The sequence below is a fragment of the Brachyistius frenatus genome, unplaced genomic scaffold (assembly GCF_029030835.1).
Source record: "Brachyistius frenatus isolate BFR_SWC_R1_liver_20210118 unplaced genomic scaffold, ASM2903083v1 Contig_23, whole genome shotgun sequence".
Classification (NCBI taxonomy): Eukaryota; Metazoa; Chordata; class Actinopteri; family Embiotocidae; genus Brachyistius; species Brachyistius frenatus.
This window is the reverse complement of record NW_027210622.1, coordinates 621,173-631,925: the sequence shown is the minus strand read 5'-3', so window position 1 is coordinate 631,925 and position 10,753 is coordinate 621,173. Positions and strand designations below refer to the sequence as shown.

General features: G+C 40.7%; 1 protein-coding gene across 1 annotated transcript; it reads left to right on the top strand.

Annotated features, from left to right (window-relative positions):
- The first annotated feature begins 4,053 nt into the window (after positions 1 to 4,053).
- On the top strand, positions 4,054 to 10,741 carry LOC138620212 (CCN family member 1-like). The gene is made up of 6 exons (XM_069697210.1): positions 4,054 to 4,208; positions 5,081 to 5,294; positions 6,038 to 6,285; positions 6,965 to 7,109; positions 8,331 to 8,512; positions 9,506 to 10,741. Exons 1-6 carry the CDS (start codon positions 4,158 to 4,160, stop codon positions 9,809 to 9,811), a joined length of 1,146 nt encoding a protein of 381 aa, XP_069553311.1. The 5' UTR covers positions 4,054 to 4,157; the 3' UTR covers positions 9,812 to 10,741.
- The last annotated feature ends 12 nt before the right edge of the window (positions 10,742 to 10,753 follow it).

The following is a 10,753-nucleotide window of genomic DNA, read 5'->3' as shown; positions in this document are numbered from 1 at the left end:
ATTCAAAATTGACGACACTTGTTGCAAATGATGTAATTAAACTAATATAAGCCAGTTCAGAGTGCACAGGCTGTTGACAGGTGAGGGTTCATATCAACAATTGACAGGAGCTATCGGAGAGACATCGGAAGAATGAGAGTAGGGCACATGGAGGAAGAGGAGGGGGGTGAGGAAGAGCTAGACAAAAAAAAGCAATTTCTCTGAGCTCCTGTAACAAAGCATGTTCTTGTTCATGGAATGACGATGAGTGAAGCAGGACAAAAAAATGCAACCCAACATCAGCAGATTCTCTGTGTCCACCATAATCCAGAGATTCAGAAAAGAGAACATGTAAACATTTCTTCTGTTACAGTATCGAAGGTTTACTGTACTACTGTATATACAGATGTTTCAGTACATCACTTTGCCGATATAAAGGAGACTGGGAAAAGTCCATCACTGTTTGTACGGTACTGCATGTAGATTTTTTTTAAACTAAGCGTTCACTTTGTGAAACAACAGAGTTACATATTGAAAATTTGGAGGGAATCAACCTTTGGATCATTGACTGTGTGCTCCAACGAAACATCTTCTCATTTACATTTTGTCTTTGTTCCTTTCCCCAACTTTATTTTTTACTAAAATGCTAAATCCACTCAGTTATGAAATGTTTTCTTTTTTGGGAAATTCAAAATGCATTCACTGTATTGTAAACAAAAACAAAAATTCTGGAGCTGCATGCCCTGAACATTGTGTTTTCTAATTTTTGATGCAGTGGGTAATGACTGCTCAGTAGTGTTTTAATTCTGACTGACTTGGAACATGATCTGACAACATAGTTTGGTTTTGAGAACAGATGAAACTGTTTTGAGGCAAAAGTTTGGTTTTGCAAAAAGATTTAGAGGTTTTGTGAATGGAGTTTGAAGACTGGGTTTTGTGCTTACAGTTTTAAGAAAAGGGTGGAAGGTTTCGAGAAATGATATGTCTTAGCAATCGTGAAAAACTGTAACCTTCTGACTTGTAGATTTACTTGCAATTCCTTTCCCCAATTTCTTACTGGTACTTTTACTTTACCATGAATTTCCATTTGTAAGAACCATATTATGGAAAAATGACTCTCCACTTCCTGATTTATTTAAGAGCAAATTGTCTTTAACAGTCACTCTGTCTCTGGTTTGAATCTCAGCTTGGAGAAAAGTTATTCACATCTCCCATGATATACTTTAGTGGCCTGTGGAAATTGCCACTTATAATTGTAGGATAAAACAATGCTGCTGCAATAGAAATAACCATTCTTGCAGAAAAGCACTTACATGAAGTAAAGAAAAAGCTGGTCTGTTTCATGACACATTAGTTTTATATCTGTCAGACTGAGACGTCTGTGCTTCTGATTCCCTCTTGTTCAACATCAGTAGAACTGAAAACAGTAGCAGTCACAGGACTTTCAGAGCTCTTTCTGTACCATGACCACGGGAGGATTAAAATAGATGGGCCATGACTTTGTCTCTTTGGTCACACCATTAGAGCTATGACTGACAGTTTCCTGACGTGGTTTCCTTTTTTTAAATTGAGTCTTGACTCCAGTCCACGGCTTCTAATGGGTTTTTCAGTGAGATACTAGTTAGTCAGAACAAGGTATGATGTTGGTTGTGAAAGTTTGATAACCAAAACAGATTCAAGTTTAAGAAGAAAATTGTGTCTGAATGCAGATTTACAAATATTTAAGACTGAGATCATTTTTCTGACTGTGGTGTGTTCCTCAGCATAGAGAGCAGTGTTTCTCTCAACAAAGTGAGATTTTTCTCTCGTATGTGTTGGAGCCCGGAAATCCTCATTTTAACATAATATTTAGGTTGAAGACCAGGGGAAATCAGTTATCTGGCTCTGTCCAACGCCCATCAAAAACCATATCAAACCTCACCAATAAATAATCTAATTTGGTTGATCAAACAAAACCGATGTATAAACCAAAAATGTTGTGGTTTTAGGGTGGTCAAGTCGGATGAACATCATTTTGTTCAATAAAAAGTAAAAGTACAAAAGGTCTCCAAGCTTTCTTTTTCTGAAATAGAGGAGCTTTAAAAGCAAATTGTTCAACACAGATAATAAGCTGAGTTGGTTTTCTCCGCTTGAACTTCTGCCTGAAGACAAGGTTCTGGTCAACGGTGCAAATTAACATATTTACCAAAGGGAACATTTATGCCTCCTTCAGTGGATCCTCTGATAGCATCATTGAAATTAACCGATTTTTTTTTTTTTCCACAGAAATGTGTCGTTTTAAATCCTGGTTTGACCACCTTGGAAACCCTTTTCTGTATGTATGTTCATAGTTCCAGTGACTTCCCTCTTTGCAGAGCAGTGACTTTGGAATTACTGTCAATACTGATTAAAAAGCACTTTGCTTTTCTGAGGAAAACGTGGGTACGTCAGGACTGAAATCAGCTCAGTGATTCATAAAATCAGCAAATCTGCCAAAGGCTTCTGAGATTGATTCAGGGTAGGAACAGGAAAGATGAGCAGATGGGGATGTTTGCTTTGTCTGTAACTCATATTTATCCGTCTCCTCCTTTTAGGATTGTTCATGTTGTCGCAACTGCAGTGGGATGTTGATGAGACCTGTCAAATCACCAGTTGTATTCTAAAATTGAAGCACAATGCTTGGCACTGTAACCACCTAACAATTGTCACATGGCACAATCAAAATTAAGAAAAAGAGTGTCCATCAAAATCAAGAAATTTGTGAGATTTTCGATTGCCATCTTCATAGACTGCGTTGTACAAGTTATATTGAAATACAGAAAAATTGTCTACATCTTAAATAGGAACATAAAGAGCACATTTTGGAAGTAAGTAAATAACCAATAAGCAAAATTGAGGTACAAAGCACAAATCAGTAAGGAAAGTAGGTAAAAAAAAAAAAGTGACTATGGAAAAAGGGATTATGAAATATGGAGCACAGGGATGAAGTATAAAGTTGTATTGATTGCACCAGATATAGAGCTAAAAGATAACTTAATCCTGAGTGATGATGGGTGGGTTGCTGCAAATTTTTTAAATGAATAACCTTAATTAAGCCAATCAAATATGCCTCTGGATAATTGATAATTAACTGCTGAGAGAAAGTTACCTAATTCTGCACGTACAAGATTTTTGTCTTCTCAGGTCTAAACCAGACTTTGGACATTTATGGCAAAATACTAACTTCCAAAATCTCTGCCTATCACATTTCTTTCATCAAAAGACGTCTCTGTGTTAGGACAGGTGTGGCTGGAAACCTGTGGTTGAAAAAGAAAATGACAGCAGAGGAGGGGGAGAGGCCAACCCTCATATGTGCTGCCCTTAAAACAATAATCCTGCTTTCAACCTCGACTCACCCATTCTTTCCAAGTGATCATTCCCTCATCATTCCTGTGTCAGCACCATGTGGTTAGAAATAATAGTCAGAAACAGCAGGCCCACCTGAATTCAAGATGAAGCACTCAGAGAGCAAAACAATCAAAATGTACCTTTTAAAAACCATGGAAACACATTTTCTCAGACTGTGATGGACACAGAAAAAAAGAGAGGTGTGTTCACTCTATCTGACAACTGCTTTATAATCTTACTATTTGCTTAATACACTCCACTTTAATTTTCTGCCCTGGCACCTACATTGGTCTGAAAAAATAGAAGGAATTCCTCCCTCCTTTTTTTCCCCCAGAGGTGGAGGTTATTAATGTTACCATGCTGTCTGGCCCAGCTGAATATATTTACTTAGTGTTGGGAGAGTGGTGGCCACAAAAGCAGGAATGTGCCGAAGTGTGACTTGAAAGCGGCTGTTACATGTTAATTTTTAACTCATAAAACAAATACAGAGCGGCCCTGGGATTTTTATGAATGGCTACATTCATTCCAAAACCCGCCCACCAATCAGCAAACGACCCCCGTGAAAAAGCCACGCCCACACAGAATGTATGCGTTGTTGCCTGCACGCTGATTAGTTAAAACCATGTAGAGGGGGTGGGATCTCGCAGAGGCTCACAGCGGGTATAAATTAGAGTTTAGATGCTTATCCCCGAAGAAAAAGGACTGATACTCGTTGTGAAGCTATTTAAGACTAACAATCATTCCGTTGGTTGTTGCTTGAAGGAACTATTTTAACTTTATTTGTATTTTATGAAACTTGAATTTGGCTAAGCATGACATTTCTGATCTACCTGACTCTCCTGACAACAGCCGTCATTATACAGGTAAGATATTTCTCTCCTGACAGAAGCTCATGTCGCTGTACGTGAGCCAAAGTCTGCTTACAGAAACTCTAGATTAAGATTGATTTAATGTGTTATTTGTCGTGGACAACGTTGTAGTGACTGAAAATGCGATTAAACTTTGACCTCCGGGGTATAAACAGCACAAAAACACCCCTTGGTGTTAACGAACCTCAAATTAATCCTCATAAAGCCAACATCAGATTAACTGTGATCACTCGTGTGATTTATTTCTGTCAGCCTAAATAGTATTAGCAGGGTAAAACATTTGAAAAATAGTGTTTTATGGTGGGGTTACCACTCCTAACACATTAGTGCTTAAATAATAATAACAATAATAATAATAATAATAATGAATCCAGTTCTTGTGGAGATGATTCCTGGTTGTCAGCGTGTCTACTCATGTCCATTTTTTAAAGCACAGTGGCATGTTGACTCCTACAAACTGGAACAAGTTGGCTCTGGTGCTGAGCCATGACTCAAATCAGGAGCCAGCACTGGGTACAACCCCTGAGCTGTCTAGACACTCCAGGATGACTGGCCAGCAGTGACTTGACTTGCTTTAGAGGTGTCCTGCAGGGCTTAGTCTGTGGAAGAATTAGAAATCATTCACAAAAAATTTAAAGAAATGCTGAAACGTATGCACTGGACATCATACAGTGTGTGTGTGTGTGTGTGTGTGTGTGTGTGTGTGTGTGTGTGTGTGTGTGTGTGTGTGTTGTGTGATGTAGACAAAGAACTGTAGACGTTTTCTGTTCTCTCAGAGCATTTTTTTTCTTTAATATTTGTAGAAAATGATGCATGACCCAATCACAAAATAATTTGGGTTTTGTTTGACAATGTGATCCCTCCAGGTGACTGCTAGCTGCCCAGCAGTGTGTGAGTGCCCTGCACAGCCTCTGGTCTGCCCTCCAGGCGTTAGCACTGTGCCAGATGGATGTGGGTGCTGCAAGGTGTGTGCTGCACAGCTTAACCAGGACTGCAGCCCCATGAGGCCTTGTGACCACCACAAAGGGTTGGAGTGTAATTACGGCAACGATGTGACCATGGCCTGGGGCATCTGTCGAGGTGAGGGAGGAGGGAACAATATATGTTGGGAGGGAGGTAATTTCACCTAGAAAATAGCTGTTATCGGCAGCTATTTGGCCCCTATTTTATAGTTTTGTTCATGTCAAACCAAGTATTAACATGCATAAGGAAAATTATCTCAAAATTAACTCCCATACGGTGAATGTGATGTGGTATAAATGGCGTAAGGACATAGGAAAAAAGCATCACAACTCAGTGATTAAGCAACATGTAACCTTGCACATCCAAAGACAGCACAGGGGGTATTTTAATGACTCGCTGATGTTTTATGACAGCGACAGAGGGTTTCAAGGATAAAAATACTCTCTCCATCTCTGGGGCTGCCCCACAACTATGAATAGCTGGCTCTTCCATGCTTTGGAGACAAGGAGTCTGACACTTCCTGTTTCCCCTTTTCCACTTGATTTTCAGTCTTAGTGGTCCCCAGTGTGACTTTGTGTACCATTCAATGTGAAGTCACTAGCTTTGATGAAATCTTGAGAAGCTTTGCATTACAATCAAAGGTTTAAGCTGCTGAAAAAGGATCATGTGGGGAACACTTTTCACACCTATAGCTGCAGTGGTCCCTACAGACTGAAGGACCTGTCTCTCTGAGATTGGGACAGGAATATCACAGTTGACCTTTGGTTATAGCTTCACAACGGCTGCTTCCAGTACATCTTACTATGTTTTGCAAGTCTCTGAATATTTTGTTTCAGCTGAATATGACATGTCCTTTTCAGCAAAATCTGAGGGACGCACATGTGAGTACAATGGCAGGATCTACCAGAATGGTGAGAGCTTCCGTGCCGGCTGTAAACACCAGTGTACCTGTATTGATGGCGCTGTTGGCTGCGCTCCTCTCTGTGACAACAAGCTGCCTCCAGCTTCACCGTCCTGCCCCTACCCACGTCTGGTCAGGATACCCCGGCAGTGCTGCTTCAGTGTCGACTGCCATAAGGGCACCTGGCGCCTTCCAACCAAGCACAAGGTTTGCTTTTTCATGTAATGACAAGTCTCCCTTTTCAGAAGTTTTACAAACTACTTAACGGAGTTTGTTTAGAAACTTATGGAAGACTATCAAGTAGTGAAGGTATAATTCATCACAATAAATATCTGTTATTTTTCATCAAACAGCAGTTGACCAATTAAGAATGAGTAGGACGGCAACTAACTATTATATTCTGTTTTGATTTATGTGACGATTATTTTCTAAACTATTCCATTTTCCCAAATGTCCAAAATTTAAGAAAACTAATCCAAAGGATTAATCAAAATCAAAAGCACAGATGGTTGGTCATTGTTGATTATTTGTTGATTTTAGTGTGGGATTTTGGATCCAATTAATATGCTACAGTTCTGTGCACTCACAGAAGACACAGGATTCAGGAGCCTCTACATATTATTTTCTTGTAAGAAAACAAATGCAAATCATTGTATTCCACTCTCCTGACCATGCTCTTTCATGAAGAATTGTCCAATACTTTCTGAGATGGAACTTTACCTGCTTGCACAGATTTACTTACTGTTCATAAGTGCTTTAAATCGTGACCTCTGACCTGATCAATTCTCCTGAAGTGACCTCTTCAGAGATGGAGCACTATAGGGATTGCACTGTGAAAAGCACACACCAGATGAACTGTTCCATCTCATCTTATCTCTCATTGCAGGTGCCTCCACCACAACGACACCTGCCCAGACCATGGCACCATCCCGCACCACAGCATCCTGAAAATGAGCTGGTCCTTGCCAATCAGCTTACAGACGTCAGGTCCAGTAGCTGGGAGAGCAAACATGGCTACGAACACCTGCCTGGTGAGAGAAATAGAAAATAGCATTGCTTATCATTGCGGGCATCTTTGAACCCTTCATTTAAGAGTGTTGTTGTTCATAACAATTTATTCTGGGACTTTGCTCTGCAGTCAATAAAACAATAATCAAGACAAATTGTTAAAACACTCGTACATAGAAACGGGCAAAGCATGCGACATCAGAGGAATCCTGTGTGTGGCGTAGTTTAATTCAGTGTCCCAGATGTTTTGGCTTGTCTGTTAGCAACCTGTCGTCTTGTCACATGTCACATATGTTATGTGTACAGGTTGTGGCCATTTCAACCAATGTGTTACTGTTATTTCTCAGATTGTTACATTAGAAAATAAGACTAATGGACTACAGACATGCTGACAGGTCTGTGAGGCTTTGATCACATGTTAACCACATAAGAAGCAAGGTCCTACCAGTGGGTCAGTCAGTAAAAACTTATGTTGTGTGTCCAGACTTTGTTCAGTTTCTCTTAGTGTTATTATGAAATAGATTTAATTGGAGGAGAAGGTGATACTGTCTCTGAGTGTGGAATAAGATGGATTTCAACAGCCTTAAAACTACTTCAGGGAAAACAAAAGGGAAAAGGTATATATCAAGGAGTTAAAAGTCAGCATTATTAACATGCTCACACTGACCCCTATCGTAGGTTGCACAATAAAAAAAAAATTAGATGTATCTTTTCTGTTTGACTCAGATGCATTGTGTTAGCACTTAATAAAAACAAGCAAACAAAACTACTGGACAAATTTCAACACGATGATGTTACATGAAAAGTCATGCAATCGCCAAAGTTATTACAGTTATTCCTGAGGGGGGCATGAATGTCTGAACCAAATTTCATAGCAAACCATCTCATAGTTGAGACATTTCACTCAAAACAACATGCTTATGGTAACGCCAGAGAAAAGGTCAGGGAATCATTAGAATCATCATTGAATGTCTGGAATAAATTTTGAGATATTTCATTCTGGTCCAAAATGATCAAATAACAGACTGGCATACCACTAGCATGCCTAACAAGCAAGATTAAAGGAAAGTCTGAAAGAATAAACAGTTTTGTGGAGTAGAAATGTGTTTTTTCTGCCCTCCTTCTCTGCCGATTGACTTGCGACCGGTCAGATTTATCCTGACTGTTTGGGAACCACTGGTCTAGTTGATTTTTCCTTTTTCTCCCTGCCTAACCCCTTTATTCATGTCTATGACGTTCCACAGTGTGGAACAGTCTTAAGGAGATGAAGTGTCCGGTCCAGACCACCGACTGGTCCCTGTGCTCCCGCAGCTGTGGGATGGGTGTTTCCTCACGGATCACCAACAAGAACCCTCAGTGCAAGCTGGAGAGAGAGACGAGAATCTGCACCATACGGCCGTGCCACAGCCTGCCAGTCCCAGCCAAGGTGAGGTGGACTGAACTTAAACTGAGGTGGACCAACACAGACGGAGAGTATAGGTCAAATACCCATATTACTGCCAAGATAACTTCTTATCACAATAACTTATCTGTCACACAGTGAAACCTTGCTGTGTTGTGAAAAAAAACCTATCATAGGATACTATATGACCTCTTATCTGTCTGTGTCTGATAGAGAAGGGATAAACAATACCTGCCCTGCTTCCTTGTTTCCCTCCATCAGCTAAACACCAGTGGCTGAAACATCAAATCTGTGCCGCAAAGAATGAAAAAATTAGATGTTCTGGCCCTGAGTAAATATGCTCTTAGTGCTAAAGCCATCTTTATCCTGAGTTTAAGAACAGAGATTATCTTAGCAGTGCTTTCGGGAAGCTCCACATCCAGTGGGAACTGGGCAGAGCTGATTTACTCAGCCGTGTTTTGGTGGCAGGCAGGCGCCTTTTTAAATATAGTCCCCCACCCCCGGCATTCCTGCCAAGCAACTGTCCATAGCTAGGCCCCGTCTGTGTACTCAGAGTCCAGGGAAGTGGTGTGTCTATATTAATCCTTCATGTTGGACACACAACTCGGAGCTCTTTTCTCAGCTCTCCTGATTTAAAAGCTCCGGAGCCAAGAACGATCACAGGTGTCAGTGTGTTTAACGTAAGAGGACACTCGATATGTTAAATAATTCTGTAATCTTGAAATTGGTCACTTAAATCTAAAGGTAATCCCTCTGAGTCGCTGTTTTGGCATAACAAGTGGAAGTCTGGTCCTAATATATGAAACTAATGAGTTTGCGTGTAAAGCCGCTTAAATCTACCATTATGTAAAAGGATGGGGCGGGACAAGCATAAAAGTCCAAGCTTATTTGACTTCTTTTTCTTTTTTTACAGTATGAGATGTTTGCGTGAACGTTGCTACTGAAGCCATTGGTAACAACACATATTATCATCCACACTATGACACTTGTCTCTTTACATTTATAATCTCACTGCAGAGAGGAAAGAGCTGCTCCCCCACCCAAAAGGCCTCAGAGCCCGTCCACCTGTCCTACGGAGAATGTGTGAGCGTCCGCCTATACCGGCCCAACTACTGCGGTGTGTGCACAGATGGAAGGTGCTGCTCACCACGCCGCACGCGCACTCTGCCTGTGACCTTTGTGTGCCCGGATGGCGAGCGCTTCCAGAGGCTGGCCATGTTGATCCAGTCATGTAAATGCAGTGACGACTGCGGCCACCTGAATGAAGTGGCCCTTCCTCCACAGCACTGGATGTACGGAGACACACACAAGTTCATAGACTAGTAAAAGGTTTTTAACCCTAATGTGATGAGGTCAACTTTCTTAAAGATGGAAAGTGCTTCAAGACGACGGGCCATTTAAAAAAAAAATCTGGCTCCAAGTGAGTGACGACCACAGGCATGCGCCTGACTGCCAAAGAAAGGACCGCCTTGGTATTATTCACAAACATAAAGGCAACCCATATTGTAATCTGTATGACCAGAGTGGATCACACACTTGCCTGCTCTTGTACAAACTGACGTGGGACCTGAATTACAGCCCTGAAACGACCTGGACTTCCTGCACTCTGAACTGATTGCTGGCTCAGGAGTGGAGGATTTTGTTTTTTTGTCTTTTATTTGAGACCCTCAGATCAGCCTGAGAGGAGAAACGCCACAAAAGCAACAAAGCACTTTATTTAGCCCTGAAACTCAGGACTCTATATGTCACCAGTGTACAAGAACCTCTAACATGATCACGTCAGCTGCATCTGAAGCTTTAACTACTGTAATGGTCATGCCTTCCTGTCCCACAATGCAATATGACTACTCGGTGACCACCTGCAAAAAAAAAATAACTTCTGCAGTTTTATGTAGAAAACTACAGCGTGTCATTAATGTGTACTTTTTATTCCGTCAGCACATCATGTTATGGATATAAACAGTGAATTGTGCCTTTATATGGCATGCTGCCATGCACAGATAACACTGTCCTCGTAACTTCAACTGTTAGATGATAAGGAACACTATCAGGATCTGATAAGCATTCAGCAAAGACTGAACCAATGCCAACTGATTTGTTTTGCATAAAATGCAGCACAGAAAAATTTCTTACACCAACCTGTATTTCCTAATATTCCTATGTTGGATCACAATGTATTCTGTAAATATGTTTCTTTATTTGAAACCAAGTTTGTATTATTGTCACATTTATAAACTTTCATGGATATAGACACTACAGTGGCAC

Coding starts and splice junctions, on each gene's coding strand:
- LOC138620212 (XM_069697210.1), top strand. CDS start 4,158: ATGACATTTCTGATCTACCTGACTCTCCTGACAACAGCCGTCATTATA. Junction 6,286..6,964: donor GCCTTCCAACCAAGCACAAG/GTTTGCTTTTTC, acceptor CTCTCATTGCAG/GTGCCTCCACCACAACGACA. Junction 7,110..8,330: donor TGGCTACGAACACCTGCCTG/GTGAGAGAAATA, acceptor GACGTTCCACAG/TGTGGAACAGTCTTAAGGAG.